Here is a 22,880-nt window from a genome sequence, read left to right on the forward strand (position 1 = left end):
ACTTTGGGAACAGAGTTCAAGAAATTACCAATAGTCGTGGTGTGTACGTAGCTAATCCCTCTTGTTGAAGTAGCTTAACACAAATACCTCCATCTAACTTCAAAAGGGTGCGGTGACGGAAAAAAGGATGACCTTCATAAGTAAAAAGGGCGATATGCAAGGGAGTTACGCGGCAGGCATGGCAGAAAACTATGTTCTTTCGACATAACTTGGAAAAAATGGAGCATATGCGAAGCGTACTCTTTAAATATACAAAAAGGGCCAGAAGCGCATTGACCGAGGACTTTATAGAAAACAGAATATTCATAGTGCTGAGGGTAATACGAACATGCCATTATTTAGCGTCAGAGACGGCGCGCTTTGTCCAGGCCTATTGTAGTCTATCTTCAATGGAGAAAGAAGGCATAGGACAAGTGAACCACATTGAAGGAAAGGCAAGGAACCACTTGGAGCAATAAAGTGATGCAAGACAGGAAATTCATAGGGTGCCTGTTTGTGCTACCCGCAAAATAGAGCCTTCTAGTCGGGAATTTCAATGTTAATAAAGTAGGTGGACTGCTGATGTTCCCCTAGTGAAATGCCTTTCAGTGATTACAAGCGAACATAAGGCACACGACTCCCTGGATACCATTGACAATCCCATCGTCGTGGTCCCTGCGTGGTTGCTGGTACTTTTGGCATTCTAGCCAACCCTGTTTGTCGTTTCACTACAATGTTGCGCCGCACTTTTAAGCTGTGGCGAAGGAATCGCACCCATCAACCCCAATATGGGCCTATTGAAGCACCTACTTGCGTTTTTAAAACTAGCCCGTACTAGTTCTTTTCGTTTATTTTTGTCCATAAAACTCTCGCCTCAGTCCCCTGCTTTGCTGCAACTCTGGCAGGGTTCCTGAGCTTCAGTGATTTGGCGTTCTTAAGTTGAGAAACCCCAAATATTGCTATAAAAAGCGCATCTTTTATTCCAGCAGGCCCAACTAATCATTTCAGATTAACTCCGCCATACAACCAGCATTGGCTGAGGTGGCATGTACTTCCGCCGTGGTATAAGCGTTGATTAAGGACCGCACATGTTTCTGCAAGGGAATGGCCACGAATACGGAAGGGCGAATATAACCCAGCCTAAGTACCGGCCATGACACTTTCAAAAGGTTTAACGAACAAACACCAAGGCTCCGCAATTTCCGCCAACTTGATCTCAAAATATCAACATGAGCTTGCGTCGCATTGATAAATACAGGTTTTGATTAATACCGTTCACTGAAACTTGTAAGCATGCGTATACAGGCCGATTTCTCATTGACGAAATCTTGACATTCGGGCGTCTTAAAGTGAAGAACTTTCCCAGCACCACCTCATACGATTTAGGAGGGTTGTTGAAAATACGGAATGGCCAATTACCCTTAGAGAGCGGGTATCAATATTCGGAATGAGGGGAAGTTTTTTGCTTTTTAGCAAGTCAGCTCCCAAAAACGAGCATGGACTGTTCGGAGATTCTGCAACGTACTAGTCTCCTCCTGAAACAAAATCAGTATTTCCACTGTTTCAGAACTTGTATAAATCATTGCGTGGTGTTTCCAAGCAATCTTGATCTTCTTGCTTACAAATAATAGTGGTTGTAGCCGACTACGATAAAGTAAAAGAAAAAGTTACAGTTGCAATTGAGATAAAAGTTTGGTCCTAAAGCTTGAAGGTAAGCGTTTGCTGTGTTCTGAAAAAAAAATTACCTCTGCCTGCACACAAGTCCTCATATTCTCTTTGTTGTTGCCCAAATGCAGAACATTTTTACCACGGGACGGGCGGAGGGCTTTATATCTACAGCGTCTTTCCTGGAGCTCGACGAAGCTTCCTATACAGAGGCCCGCCTTTCCGACCCAAACGAAGCTGTCCTCGGCATCGCCTATACATCAGGAACTACAGGCCCTCCAAAGGGTGTTGAAATAACGCACTGCGCCTTCCTTGCAAATATTGGAATTGTGAGGTACTTCCCATTTGTTGCATCTTGTTTTGGGCCAGTGATGGGCAAATATTTGTTATCATTATGTACTGGCTTTCTTGCAGACATGACGCCACCCCCAGAGACTTTAGTTTCCCTGGCTGAAATATCTCGCCTTCTCGTTTGGCAAGGCTATGATCAAGTATTCAAAAATCGATCCTCCAGATCATATTACTATACCCGGTTTCTTTGCCGCGCCCTAGCAGAGCCCTAGAAATGGACGTAAATGTTCAAGAAAGTTTTGTCGCTAAACCACGTGAGACAAATCCGTCGCTGAATAGGCATGGGCTTTAATGCATTTAGAAAACACTCTTAAATAATGAAAACTAAGCTACCTCTGTCGCTCAAGCAAAGTACATGCAACCAATGCATCCAGCCGGTGACGACATAGTAATTGGAAACTTGGCGCCTTAGTACACAACAAGAAAGCAAACTTAGGTCAGCCCAAAGGGCCATTGAACGAAGAATGATATGAGTAACATTTAGGGATAGAAAGTGAGCTTTCTGTAACAAACAGCAGTAGATGATATCAAAGCTAAAATAAAGAGAAAAAGGTGGCAGCATCTCCACTCCGTGGATGATGGCGTGGGTGCGGAGTACGTGAACTCGAAATGACATCCAATTTGCGCCACGAGTGACATCCGATTTGCGCCCCGACCATTATTCGATTTGAGCCGTGAGTTGCACCTTGCTTATTCCCTAAATGAAACTGCAACTCACGGATCAAATCAAATTTAGCTTGACTTTCGCTTGATGGCGGTGTGCGGACGGGTGGACGCGGACGGACATTGAGGGGTCCTAAGGTACTCCGCACCGTTACAGGTGAGGGAGTAAGCCGTTTGACTCTTGGGCACTTCTTCACGGTCGTAGTCCAGTGGGTAAGACGACTGACCGTAACTATGCCTGGACTACCAGACACAGGCTCGAATCTTACCGGTGCCTGTGTGATTTTTTTTTGAGATTGTAAATGCTATGCGCACGGACGCGGACGGACATTGTGCGGTCATTAGGTACCCCGAACCTAAAAAGCGGGCTTGGTCTGGTTATATATAAATAGCCGAAATAATAACCTATAGACAACCTGGGCAACAGAGTGGTTCTTGAGACAGGGGACTAGATGAAAGGGAAAGCCAATAAGTCGGTGGATGAAAGAAATAACTAAATTTGGGGTAAAGAATGAACTCGAAACGCTCTGGACAAAAGAAACTGGAGGTCGATTGGAGAGGCATTTGTTCTGCAGTGGGCTGTTGATGATGCTGAGAATTACGTTTTCGTCGTACATCTTTCCTGACGAATAGTATAGCATTTTAAGCCGTAATTCCGAAAGGAAACGGCTTTTTTTCCTAATCCTTTTAATCTTCATTTTGCCTGCAACAGGAAGGTCCGAACTCTGCTGAGAAGCCTTTCTGTTGGCTGCTAAATTAATTGTGCATTTTCCAGCCATGTGCGTAGGATGGGTTGAAAGTTTACCAGACACCTCCGCTGGATGGCACGGAACAGCAAGGATCCACGTTTCTAGAGGAAAAGGACTCTTTAGCTTTACCTGGCCCGCTCTGGTATTTTAGTCCATGGATATACATGCTTGCCTTTCAAGCGGCCTTACTTCTTTTCGACGTAACTGCAAGTACTGGTGACTGAAAGCGCCACGCAAAGGTGCTGATTCAGAAATCTCAAGTTCGTGACAACCGCTGTAAATGGTAAATTGTATTATGTCAAAGGTTCGTCTCCCTGGTGTTTCTTAACGGCAGATGCTATATATATCTAGGAAATAAGATCCCAGTAGGCATTACTTTAATATTTGTTCATTTAAATGAAATTGATCCAGTCCAAGTATGAAAATATCGCAAGCAATAACAAACTGTAAAAATATTTTTTTGAAAGAAGGAAAATTATAAAAGCTCTGCGTTTGGTCCTTTTTCATTTATGGGTATTCATGAAAAAAGTATGTTCGTTCTTTCGCTCCTTTCATATTCCAGACAGTGTCGGTGATGTTAATTTGATGAAGTTGGAGCGCACTGCTTGGAAGAAGAATGCCGTCTTACGTGATTTTTACTTTTGGAATTTTGGTGTATCTACCACATACTAGGTTGGCCTTCAGCTGGGATGAGTCGGACGTTTTGCTCCTGCCAACTCCGATCACTCATGGGACTGGTTGGCTTTGCGTTACGATGAGTGTCCTCCTAGGGGCAACTTGCATCATAGTTCCTTCGAACTGTAGCCTTGACATGGTAGCCAGGGCTGCCGACCACTACAAGGTGAGAAAGTGCATACTGTTTTTTTGTCGTGATGTCGAACACATTTACACACGTTTACAGAAACAAGAAACGCTGATTTCAAAATTTTGTTGGAGAAAAGGCCTAGTAAAATACATGTCAGCTCCGTGGACGGGTTCTTTCGTCAATGTGCACTCACCTTGTTCCTGGCGTAAGGTGCGACTCCATGTCCAAATAAACAAGGGAACGTATTCTTTACGCATGGGTTCTTTATTAAAACAATTATAACATTTGTTTTCGTAAGGCTGCATGTATTCCAGTTGCGTGGCAATTGTGGGGTGTCAACGAAGGAGTAAAACCCTAATCTTGGAAGAAAAGAAAGGGTCAGGAGCGGGGTATATAAGATTAGTTACAGGGGAGAGCCCATCCGAGCCAAACATAACTAAGCAATTGTTCTGATCTTTCGTCATCACCAAATAACGCACCTATAAAACTGCCTTATAAGCGACTTGTGTCTGGCGTACTAAGTAATGCAGTAATAATTATTTATAGGCGAGGTGACTTGTCCGCTGACGTCGGCGGACAGGTACACAGTGTGTGCAGAACAATAAATACTTCAGAAAATCTGTTTTTTCTTGCCGGTTTATTTACCTCCGGGTCGTACAGCGCATGCGCTATGCGCTGTGTCACGGAAGACGAATTCTGTAGGTAAATTCTTAGTGGTAGGAGCTGCGCTTTTCACATTTTTGTCAGTGGGGTGGCTGCAACACTGGGCTCTGCGGGAAAAGGGCCGAGTTTGAACTCTGAACTAATTGAGGGGTGTCACGCAGCTGTAGACTCCGCATCTGTGCTCCGCAAGGTCGGAATTGAGCACGAAATTTGCTTATATGGAACTGCAGTGGTTTTCACCAGGTCCCAGAGCTTACACACGCACGTTTTACGAGGCATTTTTTGCAGGAGTAAATGTGAGACAATTCGTCCGGCGATCAACATTACCACTTGGAAAAGTTTCAGGGTTGCAACACAATTGCTTGGCAAGCCGAAAAAAAATTTTTTTTGCAACAACCCCTCAGAATTAGGCACCTCGTGAAACCGCAGTTGTATATTATACAGATTTATTTTGTGATTGCATGGATGTTCCTTTTCATTTCGAAAGTTGTAAGACGTTAAGCCATGAGCCCTTGAATCGAATGAGATTTTCACAACTACTGAATTTCCGTAGCTGTTACTAGGAAAGCAAAGCCCATAAGCATCACAACTGGGAAGATGGCGTACCGTAGGTCGCAGTAAACCCAGTGACTTCGAGATGAGATACCCACGGTTTTCGCCTACTGTGCCGGGGGCGGTTAGGAACAGTAGGGTTGTGGCTAAGAATGCTGGAGAAGGTCTATTATAAGGATGCCTCCCTGCCATGCTTGAATATTCACACGGAAGCAAACAATGCGAGTACGGCGGCCGGGAGGATAACTTTTGGAATCGTAGGAATGGTACGAAGCAGGCTCCCACAGTAGAATACTATTCGTCGCGATGGTAAGGAAACCACAGATAACATGTGCTATCTGTGAAGAAACAATCTAGATCCCCTTGAGAACAGAAGTTACAAATGGCTGAAGATGACTGTACCCCAAATGCGAAATTTGTGCACAGCGCAAACTGCAGCCTTCTCTGTAGCAGCGCATAGCTGCTTGGTCTGAAAAAAGTGATCACGTGATCAGCAATCGCCCGGTAGCGACCGCTGCTCCACTGTTACATCGCAGCGCATCGCCGCCGTCGACCATGTTGCTGTAAATGGAGGTTGATTTTCCCGTGCGTATGTCACGTGGTTCTCGCAATTTGCGTGCCAGGCAGGGACCGGGAACTGCGTCTCAGGCAGTGAATGTACATCATCGCCGAGCGCACGACGCCACGCGCTGAGATTGCTCTATTTCGCAGCGCATGACTACCGCCAAGCATGTCTCCCGGCCTCCCGGTCACACATTCACTATGCATCGTCACTCAGGAGCCTATCGTGTGGGCTGAGCATACTGCCCTCCTCCTCACACGTTCGCCAAACTTTCCTCCGTCGGTTTTTTTTTTCTTCGGTCTTCGCTTCGTTCGCTTGATTACGACCTCGACGCCGACGTTAAATGAGAGTAGCGGATCCCAAAGTTCTGCGCACTAAAAATCAACTTAGGAATCACGGGCCCCAGGCATTAGCGCCAGGGGTAAGTTTAATTATGGAACTTGGACGAGCTACGAGACGCCTGGCCCCTAAAGTGGCCCGCACTTAAAACGTAAAATGTCCTAAGGCCTTCATACGTTGATATAAGGCGGCTCATATTTCCCCTGGGAAAATGTGTTCCCTTCAATACATTGGTTTTCTAAGGTGAAGCCATATTTTCAAGAAAATTGTCTAAGCTGGATTTTGTAAGCTGGCTGGTCCGCATTGTCTGTAATGCAGAGAAGCATGGCCATCTATGGAGGGACTATGCCTAAAGATAACAGCCTAAACTCGTGTGTTCACAAAAGTATACCGATGCAAACTATATAAAAAGTTATTTCTTTTGCAGTGCGCAGCCAGAAGTGGCGAAGACCGGAGATGCCGAGCGGAACGCGTTCCGCTCCCCGCTAGCAGACGACGCTCGCTTTCCTAGCGCAACTCGCAACCGCAGCGCCGCGGTGGCGAGAGTCGCGGCCGGCCGCCTTCTCTCCACGGCCGCGGCGGGGAGATACGGAACTGAAACTAAAGCGTGGCAAACTGCTCGCATGGCGACGCAGTGAAACCTCCCCCTCGCGAGGGGCACGATCAAATGCAGAGCATTTCCGGGGGCGCACGACGTTAAGTAGTTTGCGTTACATTAATGTTGTTGCACTTGTGGCAACTGCTGACGAGAGAGCGCTCGTCAGCAGTAAAATTAGCAGCCTCGGCAGACGTTGAGTCCGAGAGAGGGGAGAGAGTGTCCTTGAAACGTGCCTGGGCGCGCTATCGAATGTTGATCGCGCCGATAGCGAAACGTCTGAGCCAGGCATGTCGAGGCGAGCGATGCGAACAACTACGGACGCGAAGAACGGGTGACATCGTGAATTAAAGAAATGCTCTGCATTTTATATTAGCCGCCGAGACTGCTCTACCATTACGTTGAGTTCCGTTTACTTGACGTATTTGAAAATTCGCCAGAGAAGGTGTTAAAGTTGCAAAATTACCTGCTGATGTCTATACATGGCCACATTTGTAGAAAGTATGCTGCAGAAAACGGCATTAACTGTTGTCATACCGCAAGTATCTCGGGAGAAATTATGTGAGAATTACCCCGTTAATCACCCTTCTTTACTGAGCGGAAGGGCACAGATTTTTGTTTTATTTTTGAGGCACAGCCTCATGCTACAGATCGCGCTAGGCCAATGGGAGTTCAGGGGCCGCCAAAGATGTGAGACTACGGTGACATCAACGCTGGCTTTTTCAATCCACGGGATATTCAGAGTTTTTGATGTGAAACGTGGTGTTTGTCATAATAGAAGCCACGCTCAACTTCAAGAATACATATTTGCAGTCCTCGTTATTGCGGCGAGAATCTTATATGCCTCACGAGTCGAAAGAATCTGGCGTTGTTGGCCTTCAGTGTAGACGGCGCCAAAATGCCTTCTTAATAGCATGGGAAGGACACAGCAGGCCAAACATGGAGAAAAGGGGCACACTGGCAACGGGATATTGAGGTTGCAGGATAGTAGTGGAGTGATCTGGCGAGCATTTGTATATAGCGAAATAATACAACGCAAACCCCTCCAGTTACTCGACTCTCTTGACATTTTGGAAGGCGAAGCCACAACGCGTTCGCCTTCAAGGCATGTAGCAGAGCAATGCAACCCGATAATTCCTGACCAAGCCGGGGTGATCCTGATTACGAGGTTTGGGTGATCTTACCTCGCGCTAAAATGAAACCAAAGCGTTTAGCTTAACCGGATGTAACTTGATTTGTATTCGTGTTACGGCAGTTTCAAATTTTAAAATCTCATTAGAGGCAGGAAAACTCTCAAGTTTATTTGAGCTGTATGCGGCAACCTAAAAACATGCCGCACCAGTAGATTTTAGTTAAACTTGTAATAAACTGACAAGCGGACCCCTCAGAACCAAGGCAGTCTCTACAGCGACCAGTGCGCATTGTACCATCAGTGTGAGCGCTGTTGTGCCATAAACAAAACCGCGAGGGCCGGGCACGGTAGCCTAACAACAAAGGAGCCCTTCAGCAGTAGTTGTTTTAAAGCGAAGCTCTCTGGTGGCGTCTGTAGACCACCTCATAACCCACTGCAGAAAAGCAAACTTCCTCGATGATGATGATGATGATGGGTGAAGTGAAAGAAGGAAACAATTCCCGCTGTCGGAATTGAACCGGGGTCCCTCGCTTTACAAAGAAGACGTTTGTCCGATGCGCCATTCCGAAACGGTGGAAGTTCACCTCAAAACCCACTGCTGCAAAGCCAACTTCCACCTGTAAAACTTAGTCTGCCTCAATATACTCTTCCACAGGAAAAGCCTGCTTAAAGTTTTCGTATCAGCCCAGGAATGCGTCACGAGAAAGGTTCGCGTTCAGCCATCGCCCTCTTTGGACGGCGGGGTGCATCATTCAATATGTTCTGTGTACCTTCATACCTCAGCTTACGGACGGATCAGAACACAAAATTACTGTTTTAGCATTCCACACTTGCGTAGAACGTTCACGAAAATGAGCGGAAGCTTCCGAATGCTCTGCAAAGTTTCTATAAATAGGTTTGCTTGCAGTGCAGGTGCCGTCAGATGTGCCTAGACATAGTTACCTTTTGTTACGTCTCCATTGTAGCCAAAGGCAATACAAGCCGTTACAAATGTTTAAGGCAAGGCTGCAAACGAGAGATGCTAGAAAAAAAATCAGCGAAACACAAATTTTGCACACGAAGCAAACAATAGACAACGTACAAGAAAAAATGTTCCACAGTCGTCGTTTCTTCGCTTTGTTTCCACATCTGATTTTTGGCTTGTTTTAAAAGTATGGGTTCAACTCAAATTGAGAACGACTCAGCGTGCAACGGAGCGGAAAATGATAGGTGTAACATTAAAGGGGCCCTAAATAGGCTTCCGAAGGTCGCCATTTCAATCGCGCAATCGCTAGAGTACCCCTTCACGACAACGTGTACCAAATATTACACCTCTGCGTAAAGCAGGGGCCGCACAAACACGAAAAAAAGATTTCAGTTTCTCTCCTGGCTCACCAACCATACCTTGCCGCCACATTTGCGCGCTCTGACGCAGTTCTTTCCGGCTCTGACGCGCCTCTATGACGCACGAGACACTGCCCAGTGCGGCGCCGCGAACGCGAACCACAGCGACAGCGCTCACCGTGCAACCGGAATCTGGTGGGCGGAGCATGCGCGTCGAGTGCTAAAAAAAAAAGCGCGTGCAGGGCTTGGCGCAGCCAATGACTGCACGTACATCAAGGAGGGTGATGGATTGCCCTGTTTCTCTCGGTGGTCTTGCGCCGGGTCGATGACGTCGCGGCTTCCACAGTGCTTCGGAGGAGCTACTAGAGGAGGAGAGCCCCAGGCCTTATGGGTGGCCCCTTTTAATGAGCGATAACTCGGCTAATACTTAACGAATTTAAACAATTTTTGCGGGATGACGTTCCTTGGATAGTACTCCAGTGACTGCGCACGCAAAATCGTAACATTTGGCAGCCTATTTAGGGCCCCTTTAAGGGACAAGAAGAGAACGGAGTGGGTCAGGGAAAAAACACGTGTTAAGGACATATTAGTAGACATTATGAAAAAATAAATGGACGTGGGCAGGGCATGTAATGCGAAGGCAAGACAACCGCTGGTCTAAGGGCAACAGAGTGGATCCCCAGAGAAGGCAAGCGTTGCAGGGGGCGGCAGTAAGTTAGATGGGCAGATGAGATCAAGAAGTTTGGGGGGATAAATTGGTCACAGTTGGCACAGGACCGAGGTAATTGGAGAATAATGGGAGAGGCCTTTGCCCTGCAGTGGGCGTAGATAGGCTGATGATGACGATGATGATGAAAAGTCTTCAGCATCAACGAACCGGCCCAGCAAACTACATTTCTACAGCCGAATGGAGCTTCCTGCCCAGTTTCTATGTTGTTCTATTATAGCTTTTTAAAGCGAAGCTTTCCTGGCCTAGCTGATGGCGGTGTCGTTACTACAACGCCCTACAGAAAAGCAGCCACCCATTCAGATTGCGAGGGCTCATGATGAGGACGACGACGAAACAAGGAACAACGCTCCCCTTGCTGGGAATCCAACATTGGTTCTTCGAGTTATGAAGCAGACATCTATTCGGTTACACCATCATCGCAATCAGCTCGCGCATCATTTCCTTTGCTTTTGTTGCGCGTGGGCTGGCTTAGGACTTGTGTTGCAGTGGCCTGCGGCTTTGGACTTTGACAGTTCGAATTTAGGACAACGGCGATAGTCAAACGGCGATGGTGGGTGAGAGATTTGTCTGATGTCTGAGTTTGCACTTTGAATCACATCAAGTTGGCAATTTGATCTTTGTCGCTTAAACAGTGAATCTAAGGCGGTGTGCACTTTGATCATTGAAGCTTCGAGTTTGATTGCAGTGGCTCCAACTTTAGCACTTCGCTATTGTCGTTGTTAAGCAGAAGGGCATGTAATTTTTTTTACCCGGATGCGAGTGGTAGCATGTAGTAAGTTCCAGCAATGTATAAATTTCTTTATTTGTTTAATTCAAAGTGTAATTGAGCGGCAATTCACGGTTCTCTTCTAGGTTACCTCCACCTTCCTACCTCCCTGGCACCTGCAAAGCCTGGTAAACGATATGAGCCGTACTGGTCGAAGGCTGGAAAGTCTGCGCTCCATCATCACTGGCGGCAGCACTATCACGCAAGCGCAATACAATTCTGTTCGGGATGCATTCGGTCCAACCCTCAAGTGCGTGATAAACGTCTATGGCATGACTGAGTCAATGGGGATCCTGTGTTCACCATCCGCTCCTTTTGCCATCGGCGTTGACCTCGGGTTTCCTGCTGCCATGGTGCAGATCAAGGTGCTTGTAATAACATTCAGATTTTGAAGTTTATCTTCATGCGCGAGATTATTTTGGCCACGCTTTTAACTGTACCGTCTTGTTCTACGAGTTTTTTCCCCTCGCAACGGTTAGGAAGAACTTGTGTTTTTTCGCCGATGAAGGAACATAATAAACGCATATTTTCAAAATCGACGCTTCAAGATAATATGATGACCATACGAAAAAGGCCCATAGCGTATTTGGCGCAGCTGACGAAAAATGAGCTCAGTGTGTGGTATTAATGACAATCAATTTTTCCTGCAACAAACCACGCTAATTGTCATTTTTTCACTGCTCACGTAGATTGTCTCAACTCGCCGATGACGTGGCCATATATTCATTTAATTCCTCAAATGATTAACTTCAAAACCATTCTGTACTTTGCTAGAACAGCTTCTCACGCAATTAAACTGTTATTATTAGAAAGAAAAAAAAAATGGGCACTGCTTCTTGCACCTCTAATTTTGACAGCACACGGCCGAGATAAGGTGAGTGGAGCGGTGGTGCCCCTCGGTTCGAAAAGCCGCATAGATATAACACATCGTCGTTGGCTTCAGCTCGCAAATAGCGTTTGTTTCATACTATCCGTCCACGCTGGTCGGGGATGTCGGATAGTGGCATCAATCGGCTAGACCGGAAATATTTCTGGGCACGCAGTGAGCCTTGAGTGCAGGGTAGGTCTATGCCACCTGTCTAGCTTAATAAATGCAGTTTACGGTAACCTTCCACTATTTGGCATTTTTTATGACAACCTGCCTAGTTGAGAGATTTTAAATGTTGCCTTCGTGGTCCCCTTAACTGACATGCCTTTGTGAATATTATCAAGCCCTAAGTACGAATGCGTGTAAATCCTTGAAAGTAATTATCGCCAAGAACTCAGGGGAAAGGCATTCGGCAAAATTACAAAACCTTCATTTATTGCTAATACAAAAAATGTGAAAACGATATACGTAGTTTTGTAAATAGCTTAAGAGCATATAAAAAATGGGAATGTTGCAGAATCAATACGGCTTCTGGCGGGTAGTTTTGAGTAATGAGTGCGGGCTGCAATCAGGCAGGGATGAAACACAGGTGGACGCCGGTAATGAGGTGGGCGCTGACCGTGAGTTATACAATACGGCGTAGATCCTTAACCGGGGAAATAAAAGAGTAGCGGAGAAGTACAATCACACCAAACAACGTTTTGTGGGTCATTATCGATGGAGTGGAGGCAAGCTTTTTAGCGTTCACTCAGCTGCAAAGGTAAGTCAGTCGGCGGAGCGGCGAGCCTGGTTTCCGCTGTGCGCAGTTCGATAGAGCAAGTAAACTTGTCACCAGGGATACTTAGCAGTTGGGCCTGTCTTGCTCATTCACACCGGCTTTGGCAGGTTTTGTGACACCCGTGTTATCCATCCACAGAAGCCAGATTACTAAGTAGGCTAGGTGCTACAGAAATGCACTGAAATGAAATCCGGAGGGTGGCCACAGGGTTCCTTCAGGGCGTCTTGCCGCCACAGAGGGCAGTGCAGTACGTGTTGTCATGCGGCCATAAGCTCCGTTGCATGGTGCTTCCTTCGTTAGTGCAGGAGAGGTCAACCTGGGTCTCTCGAGGCAATTAATTAAGTAGGTGTTGCTCCTACCAAGCACCTAGTGAAAATTTGGAAGAATCTTTTTGAAAGGGAAAAGGAAGGACTGGCGTAGTGCGGGTTGCTGCTTCCTGTGTACGCCGATACAAGCATACCCTTCAGGAGATCTGTGTAAGCGTCACGTCTGGGGTAACAATTCGCGACGCAGGGGTGGAAACGAAGCGGCAGTGTCATCAAGAGCGCGCAGTGCGAGCTACCAATCACAGATGAAGTGGTGGGCGCGGCTATTAATAGCGGAGCTGTTGTAGAAGCTGTAGGTTCAATGTTGCTGAAAAAATAACAAGGAAATGCGGAACGCGGTGAGCACGTGTTTCGCTGCGACTTAGTGCTATCTTCGCCATTTGACCTGGTGGAAGTCTACAATGCTTAGGATGACTTTGCACCCACCACTTGCCGCGAACACGACGATGACGACCTCTTCGTAGCATATGAGGACGGTTACTAGCACCGCAACTATGCAAATAAACAATGATAGTGCAACTTAATCTTGTGTCCGGCAATTCGTACATACAATAGCTTCGTCGCCCAAGTTATGCGCGCCAGTAAAAATTCTGAATTCTGGGAGTACTGGGAGTATGGTGGTGTCAGCAACTTTAACATAGAAACGGCTCATTCAAAATTAGCTTCCCCCCCCCCTTTTGGTGCGTGCATGACATAATTTTGTTGACATTTTCAACTATGAATCGCAGTTTTCATCGCATTTAAATTCGTCTGCCTGCTACGTTCCTGTTACTGCATTTTTCATTCTTGTTTCAAACCAACACTGTAATCGCCTCCAGCCACCATTCACTTCAGGTATTATATGTTTTGTGACCAGCTGATTCTAGCGGCTTCAGGAAAACGAAGCCTTCCATAAATCAGGGCTCTTTGGAATCTTTTGAATAATTCTATCACGATACAATGAATTGCCTGGAGACATTACCCAGGCAACAAAAACGTCCGATGACGTTTTGAATGTTTACTTATGTAGGCAATGTCTGTAAAGCAACCAGCTAGATTCTCAAAAAAAAAAAAAAAACATCCCACTATTTCACTTACCGTAAGACATCTGTTCTTTGATGCCTTAATTGCACAGCTTAACTGACATTTGCGCTTAAGTCATTTTTACCCGACGTTAGTGGCTGTCCTTTTTTCTCCTCCTTCTTCATAAGATTAAATTTTGAAGATTTATTATGCCCAGTCCACTCAGGTATGACTTAGGAAAAAAAGCTTTGTGTGCTGCTTGACGGGTCTCTGGCCCTCACAGTGCAATATGGCAGCATGGACGAGTGACAGACTGGTATTGGCGGTGAGATGTTTGAGTGGCGCCCCCTGGCTCTGACGTCGGCTTAGGGAATCGCGCCGCTGACGTCTGCTACACTTTGCTGGTAAGAGGAGCAGTGTTTGTGCTAAAAATCGCCCGCTTTGATGCTTGTGTGCATTAAAAAACGTATTTTTAGTAATTCAGTCATTTTTGCACATCTGAATAATTCCAAGCTGTATCTCCCACAAGTTTGCAACGCACGAGGAGAGAAAGAACAACGTGTTCAACCCGTCCTTTCGCGAGGTTCAGCGCACAGATAAGTATTCAAAATGCGTTAGCTTCCCTACAGTATTTTGGAGAGGCTCTTAGGACGACTCAGAAGTATAGTGCTACGTACACAAGCGTCGCACAGCAGGAAATACAGCGGCTGTCTTCTATTTTTTTTGTTGTTGTTGTTAACTTGCATCAGATAAATGTTTTTTTCTTTGCCCAACGCATTCTTTTATATTAATTATTTAATAAATTATTACCGTCACAAATATCTTATTAGTAGGTTTGGGGATGTTTCGGAGGCTCACAAAAATCGCGAGGATACTTTCTTCAGGCTGTATTCATGACATACATTCCCTTCTTCACAAATTGGCTTCCGTTATGGCTACTTGCAAGAAGGTGCATATCCGCAGCGTGCGTTGTTTATTCACATGCAAATACAATGAGAAGGTTTTTGCTACGCCACCGCGATCGCGCCCCAGGCAACGTTGTCCAGAGCACTCGAAGGCGGCTTTTATGCTCCGAATCTCTGTCGTAACCACTATTATCATAACGAACTGACTCTCAACCCGAACAATTATGACATGATTACAGTGCTAAAGGCTTTATATACTCGCTAACGAACGCTATAAATAGTATACTTGGATATATTAGAAGAATCGAAACCGATGAATATTTCCGAGGAGCTCTTTTCTACTGTAACTCTTCCAGGCGTGAAGAACAAACCCGGGATGGCGATCTATAAATTAGAAAACATTACTCTTACTCATTTGTCCTGGACTGAGAGCCGGACCACTTATCAGATCGATTTTACTGTTAAATAGAGTTTTCTCCTACTCTCGCACGTCCGCCTCCCTCTCCTCTTGAGTGCAGTTTTCCTATAACGCAAATCTGAATACTGGGAAGAGATAGCTGTGGGAAATGTACTGAAATATCCCTCCAGGTCTGACCAAACATAGTATTACTGTATCGTTACCGTAAACGTGACTCATTTTGCTCAATAAACCTCCACACTAGTTAGAAGCGTGGTATAAAACCAGCACGCGCGAATGCACACAGTGGGTTATTCGGAACTGATCCTAGAGTTCTTGCAGCCCCATAATGCATGTCGGACTACTTTTATGCGATGACAACGTAAAGAGATGTGATACAATACTTTCGAGCGTTCGGCAAGGTTGCAAAAACTCTCACCTTGCATACGATTGCCGGGAATCGTAATGCCTTCTGCCAAAGCCAACAGCTGAAGGCCTGGTATTTGTTCTGGTCTTGCAATTTCGCTGTTGTAGATTATTAGCAGCTGGCTGTTCCCTTTGTTCGAAAGATTGCTTAATACAGAAGCTGAACCCTAGCTCCGACTTTTCGCGCTCCGCACAGGACCCACTTCGCAAGGAATGGGGCAACGCCGGCAGTGTTCCTTCGGTAGCGGTATCCAAAACTGCACTTTAACTGACGCCTTGAGCTAGTGTATGCGATTTTATGTCTATTATTATGATAAAAAGTTACGATCACGCAAAATCTGGTGTGGACAAGCATCAGACGTCAACCGAGCGCAAAGAAACAGCAGGGAGAGCGAGCCCGAGTGAAGCAGACGACAAATGCGAGAATCCCTAAGCCGACGTCGCGACGTCATGGAGGCGCGCTTCGCAGCGCCGTCCGCGGTCGCGCTCACCGCCAATATCATTCCGCCTCTAGTAATGCGCGATAAGTCTACCATATTTGCTGAGGCCATCAATGTTTGGTGATTCTGGCGTGAGTTTGACGTAGAACGGAATAGAAGAAAAAGACGCATTTGGAAAACAATGGACACGGTCCGCTGAAGTACCCCAATTATTTGGTAATTGGTTCGTCGTAAGGAGTGCTCATGCGTCCACGTTATGCATTGTGTTTCTGAAGTAAATGGGAACATTATCTAACACCAATGAGGTACTACGCATACTCTCCGTATACTAAATGAGTAGGATGCCCACAGCATCCAGTGAGTAGAATTGGGGAAAGCGAGTGGGTAAGCTACTTACTTCAACACTCATTCGGCTTGCGCTCATTCCCAGAGACGCGCAACTTGTGTGTTCCTTTTCAAACACGTGGAAAGTGGCGACCTTCAAACACAGAAAAATTGCCAGACGGGTTCGGAAGTACTCAATGAATAAATTTTATTCCTGATAAAGGAAACACAATGTTCAACAAAATGGCCCATTCATGAAATGTGAATAGCGTTCTCAGTCGTGCGCTTTGCGTCACGCTCTGCAACTGTGACTGACCGCAATTCGTCATTTCAGATCGTCGACAGACTGACTAGAAAAAGACTCGGGCCCCACCAGACGGGCGAGATTTGCTTCCGCACACCGACCATGATGCGGGGCTACTACAAGCGGCCCAAAGAGACTGCAGAGTTCTTCGATGACGAGGGGTGGGGAAGGTCAGGTAAATGCGGAAATGAGCGGTTATATGCCTCTACATCTTACTGCATACATTCACTTTTGTTCTCCAGGCGGGCAGCAATATTCTCGCACAGACTCAAACACAATAATACGGGGCGTGTGCTTGCATCGTTCCTCCTGCGAGTGATGTCTTCCAAAGTTCCCTGCTCAACGTAATACCTGATAGGGTCTAATAAACAAAACTTTGAAGAAACGGGTAAATAATTTTACCGACCGGTTATTTAGGGTACATGCTCAGTGTCAAATATGTGGCTTCATTCGACTGCGATGCGACCTGAAGCGACGTCGAAGTTGTAGAACGCGGCCCCATGATGGAAATCGCGCCGGATACACTTACTTGCAGAATCTCTTTTTACAAGTGATGCAATCATTATAACATATATATACCAGCCAAATGACGGTATTGATGTCATCCATGCCTCAAAAATGCACGAACACACACACAGACGTGTAGTTAACGCACGGACTGGTTTTTAGGTCGTCCTTTACGTCGCAAAGGAGGTTCGGAACATTGAAGTGGTTGAAAAGCGAGCAAGTAAATAAATGCGTGTTGTTGCTAAACTGCCAATTGCTGTGTCATCAGAGCATTTTTTTTCTCCGAGGTGAGGTATGAACTGCCAGTCCTTAAAATTAAGCAAAGTGCAGCTTCATCATCAGTTTACTTCGGCCTGCATTTGACGACTCTTCGTCCACCTTGTGGTTTTTTATCAGGCGACGCAGGGTACTACGACGAAGACGGGCGCATCCACTTCGTGCAACGCTTCAAGGAGATGCTCAAGTGCATGGACAACCAAGTGGTCCCTGCGGAGCTCGAGGAGCTCTTGTTTCGACAGCACGCTGAAGACATCGCAGACGCCTGCATCGTTGGAATACCAAGCACCGAGTACGGCGAAGCGCCAGCTGCGGCGGTGGTGCTTCGCTCCAGTGCTGATCGAGATGGTATGGACCAGTTGGCCAAGCAAATAAAGTCCACCATAGCGGGTGAGTATGTGCGCGTCACCTTAGATAGCACGCTGGACATGTTCCAGCTGTGCTCATACTACTACCTCGGTGGGCGGGGTTGAATTCATTCGAAGCCTAACAAAACCGAGAAGAGTGCGCGTCCTGGAAAAGTGTATTCACGTACAAAGTGTCAGAGGCGGCACGTCTTCGTTTTCAGCAACCAATATAGTTTGTACGCCAAAATTGGCGGATGGCGCTGCGACATGGCATACATTGAACCGAGGCGTTAGATTATACCCTGTTATATATTATATATGCAAACTGCCTGGAAATATTATTTTGCAGTAAGCGACATTCCGCTGTGGATGCCATAAAAGTCAAATATGTTGTTTTGCGAGCACATATTCCAGCAATATTACGAATTGGTTCGTTGAATCGGCATTTCCGCATAATTTTTGTGCACGCCAGTGCATGCGCGAATCGGGTTTTAAAACTTTTGAATTCAGAACACAGCAGACGAAGACGGGGGCAAGAGGAGCGCATGCTTACATCGTGTGGGATAAAATGATTGCAAATATTTGATCTGGTAAACACAGCTTGATTCAACGCTTGACCTTTATTAATATTTGCCGTAAATCTCTGGATAAACCAGGCGTGATCGTTTTCAGTGTTTTATAGGGCTGAAAAGACAACAAGGAAACTGATAGATTTATTTCATAACTGCAATGCATAAGCCCAGAAATAGTTATTATAAGTGACGTAACTATTTTTTACGATGTAGAGGGCGTCTTGCAATTTTGAAGCCCGTATGTCAGGATAGCTACACCTCAGCAAAGTGAGTTTGAGCACAGGGTTTATTGAGCACAGTATTTCACAGTTCAACACTAGTCTTTGTTGGTGCTTCTGTTAAAGCTGCTTTTAGTGACAAGTGGACCATGTCCTTCTTCAGAGCTCCCCCCTCCCAATCAACAGACAGACTTTCTATGCAGAGCAGCTGTAGTTTTATAGCCCGCATTAAATACCTGATGGTAAAAGCAGGTATATTGAAACGACCACACAAGGTACATTTGTATGTTCTGCAAAATATTTTTCGATACAGTATCTATCGAAATTACAGGAAGCAAAATGCAGAATTCGAATCTTGCACACGACGTGAAGGTTAGCATCGTGGTTGCCGTTTTAATGGATCCTTGTTGTCCAGTAATTCTAGAAAATCTGGTTTACATTTGCGCTTCCGTCAAAATGGCAGTGTCGTTGTATTCTAATCCGACCTCTAAGCTTAAACACCGCAATTATTGCCTGTTTAGTTGGCCTCTAGATTTGAGTTCTCACCGAGATAGAGGATTCGTCGTCGTTTTACTGGCAGTACCTACTCCTTAGATTGTAAATATTTTGAGCTGTGGCAATATGCGAACATCGTCTAGAGATACAAAGATCCGAATGAAACAATAGACAACTCCAGGATTCCTAATTTGCGGTAGAAATTTACGTTGTTCCCACTTGATGTTTTCATATCCCACCGCAATACGCGTTGTTGGCAGTGATAACCAGAGACCGGAACTTTAGGCAAAATGCATATTTTTTCTTTCAGTCCGTATCAAAACTATTTCAAATATAAACACGAACAATGGGAAAGGAAGCATTTTAAAGAGTAGGTTATTGTGCCTATAATGCCTATTCTGACTATATCGGCTTTTTAGTGCCTATTTGTACTATGTGGACTTTTTGGCGCCTATAAATTCCTTTTTTGTGTTACACATGCCTTTTTTGGATAGTTTGACTCGGTGTCCTGCAGGGACTGTTCTTACTTAAGAAGCTCGCAACGGGGTGTTTGTTTGACGCCGTTTGCACGAAAAATCCGCGCGTCGCGCCAAAAACTCCGAGAAACGCGAACCGCGCCCAAACTGCAACAACCTCAAACTTGCCACCTCGGCCGAGTCGCTAGAAAAATCCGTGGGCAGCTACACCGCAGCCAATCTCAGCGACGTCACCTCTTTCCGCACGAAATCTTTTGTTCTCTGTGCTCCTGACGCACTGTGCCCGCATACCAACAGTAAAACTTCTGTCAGTTGCCCTATCTATTGCTAACGCAATAAAAAACAGCAACCAAAAACAAAATCGACAAAACCCCCAAGGTGAAAGACGCATCCTGGGGGAATCCACCTGCAAATCTCAGACACCAAAGTTTTACGGTGACGCCACGAACACGTGCACTGTCAGCCGCCCACAACAGGTACACCACCGGCTGGCAAGATGCAGTGCGTGTAGCACGAAGAATGAACGAGAAACAGAGCTTATCTCAGCACTTTACAAGTAATCTATTAGCGACACCCGTCATCTCCCGTGCCGGGTAATCCTTAAGCGCAGTGGAAACCTAGCGTTAAAGAAATTAGTCCTAAAGAATCCTGCGTGCTGTCTACAGTTGATAACTGGCATATAGTGCACAGTCCCTGAATGGCGTTATTCCCGCAGCTTCCCTAATTATCTGCATCTGCAGGACAGAATGGCTCAATAATTTTTAGAGAATTATTCCCCTTCACTGTACTATCCATGGGATTCATCGGCGTTGTGAAGAGCTGGGAAGGTCGTTCTGGTCCGTCATTGAATAATCAGTTGCAGTCAGGACCTTTCTTCGAAACGCACGTATGTCTTGAAGCGGCAGTTACCGGTTTTGCTTCTTCTACCACCCCCCGTTGTTCCACTTTCAGGAACTCGGCTCAATGCTCAAAACTATCACAAAACACTCCGGTTCTATCAACAGCTTTGCAATCGCCAAAAGCGTCACCACCCAAAGTATTTGCAACACCCCACACTTCAACGTGACAGGATTCCTGTGCTTATTTTCCATTCTTAGCAGAAGGCATTTCAGCAGCTGAGAGCTTCGACGCCAGTCTGTGTGCTGAGCTCGTTTGGGAGGTCCAGGACAGAACCGCCAACATCTCTGAAGGACCGTTTTATTACACCTGTCTGGCATAAAATTTCTGCAATACTGCCGGTAAAATATCGGCCGAATGTTTCCATGAGCAAACGTTGTAAAATTACAGACTGAATGAGGTCATGGAAACGTCCAGAAGTACAAGAGCGCTCCCCCAACTATCGTGGATGTTGAGCGCTATTTTTTTCGCACAAAAGTATCGACTGAAAGGGGATACAACCTCAAGGTGCAAATCAGTGACATTAGTGTCGTTTTTATGGCCTTCAGTCCTTTCTTTTGGTCGTGATTCCCACTGACTTTCACGTAAATTTTAATATGGGAACTCTTCTACGCCCCCATGTTCCTGAATAAAATAAAATTGCTTTGCCCCAGCACACGATTTGCCCGCGGTATGACTGCAAGTAAACAAAAAAACGTGCTAAAGTATGCTTCTGAAGTAAATACGAACTGAGCCTATATATGCCTAAACGAGAGTATGTAGTGCCTATATATGCCTAAATGGCTATTTTCACTGCCTATTATAGGCACGTAAAACCTAGATTTTTTGTGCATAAAGTTCCGGTCTCTAGTGATAACCGACCACACCTATGTGCGTTTTTTTTCAGAACCGTTTCGGCTATTTGCGTAAAACAGAAAAAATTTGGGGTGAAGTGCGGTGTTTCTGACTTATCGTCCCAACATGCAGCTTATTTACGAGTGCTTTGTTGAGATATTCAGACAAAATACCCTTTAAAGCTGAATGTGTTTCTCCAATATCCAGACACAGAAAAGGCGGAAAAGAATCTGTGTTTTTCGTGTAAACGACTCTTAATCCACCGCTTGAGCGGTGGTTCGTATTTAGGTGGTGGAAGCGGCAAGAACATTGTAAAATATTCACAGTCAATACTTGGAATCCTTGTATGAAATAATACTTTATCAAATGTACGCCACTACGGCGAAACACAATTTAAATTAGAGGCGCTCACGCGGGAAAATATTCACACCAAGAGAGGTTGTAGCGAGCTCCGCGGAGGCGAAGCGTAGGTTATAAAGTCCTACTTGCGTTTCGCTTGCTTCATATTGGTGCGTGTGTATTGTTACACGAACGTATGTGTATCGCCTAAAGGACGAGCAATAAACCGTGCCTTTTTGTTCTATTCCAACAGAAAGCTGCAGCTCTCACAAACACCTCCATGGCGGTGTATTCTTCCTGCACTCACTTCCCAAGACGGAATCTGGCAAGACGAACCGAGCTGCCGTCCTTCGACTGTGCATGGAACAGGCGGCCCACTAGAACACCCGTCCACGCAAGAAATGATTTCAACGAAGTAGGTCGAAGGCTTTCAATGCAACGGGGGTTTCGCAACCGAAACCTTCACTGAACACTTTCGTCTTCTCGCGACGCTGACAAATATTGGCCTTTCCTGCTTTCTTTTTCACACTCCGCAATGTTTCTTCCGGTTACCATAGTATTGGGTAAATTGTCGTTTAGTGGCCTCCAACCATTCTCCGGTGAGTACAAAGCCTTCCACGTAAGCCCTGGATTGACTTAGCGGGATTGACAACCACTAGCTGCATTTGAGGAGAAATACAAACGCAGGGCTTAAACATGGAGTTGTAGTCCGTAGCCCACATAGCAGGGCAGTGCCGGCGGCACCACCAAAGAGCTGAAACAGATCTGCCCTTTAGAGTTCATGTGTACAAAAACATGCATGTCTGAATAATGGCAAAAGAGGTGATTTTGTAACTTTAAAGGCTCTAGTTGCCACAGGTGTAATGCAACCAGCACAATAAAGGAACGCTTTCATTTGCTGAGGAAATGGTTGATCTTTTACTCTTTCCACTTTTTTTCATATTCACGCTGGTATTCACGTCTTCAGGCTGTAATAATGAAGCATAAGTACGCCGGACCGCCATCAAACATAACCGGAAAGACTTTCATACCTCCATAGTTATTATTTACACAACAATAATCTCGTCCTACTCCCACTTTCAACAAATCCGCCTGAAAAAATTTACAAGCAAAAACTTTTCGCCTGCTAAACGACAAAATAGTTTTTCTTCTGCTAATCAAGGCATATACATCACCTGTGAAATTCTGCACAATCCTGAACATATCCTTTGAACCTGCGCTAGATTGCAAAAGGAGCGACAGATCATCTTTGACACTCCTCTATATCAATCCAAT

The 22,880-nt window shown here is 45.7% G+C and overlaps 1 protein-coding gene across 1 annotated transcript in view; it reads left to right on the plus strand.

Moving 5' to 3' along the window:
• The window catches only part of LOC144175595 (uncharacterized), an 80,693-nt gene extending 58,181 nt beyond the window's left edge, over window positions 1–22,512 (plus strand). The window contains exons 14-19 of the mRNA XM_077704657.1: window positions 1,776–1,978; window positions 4,080–4,248; window positions 10,961–11,239; window positions 16,675–16,819; window positions 17,548–17,817; window positions 21,859–22,512. Of these exons, the coding sequence (XP_077560783.1) occupies window positions 1,776–1,978; window positions 4,080–4,248; window positions 10,961–11,239; window positions 16,675–16,819; window positions 17,548–17,817; window positions 21,859–21,986 (1,194 nt within the window). The 3' untranslated portion in view covers window positions 21,987–22,512. The remainder of the gene's footprint in view (window positions 1–1,775; window positions 1,979–4,079; window positions 4,249–10,960; window positions 11,240–16,674; window positions 16,820–17,547; window positions 17,818–21,858) is intronic.
• The last annotated feature ends 368 nt before the right edge of the window (window positions 22,513–22,880 follow it).

The sequence above is a fragment of the Haemaphysalis longicornis genome, unplaced genomic scaffold (assembly GCF_048455015.1).
Source record: "Haemaphysalis longicornis isolate Haplotype H1 unplaced genomic scaffold, Haemaphysalis longicornis Haplotype H1 scaffold_3, whole genome shotgun sequence".
Classification (NCBI taxonomy): Eukaryota; Metazoa; Arthropoda; class Arachnida; order Ixodida; family Ixodidae; genus Haemaphysalis; species Haemaphysalis longicornis.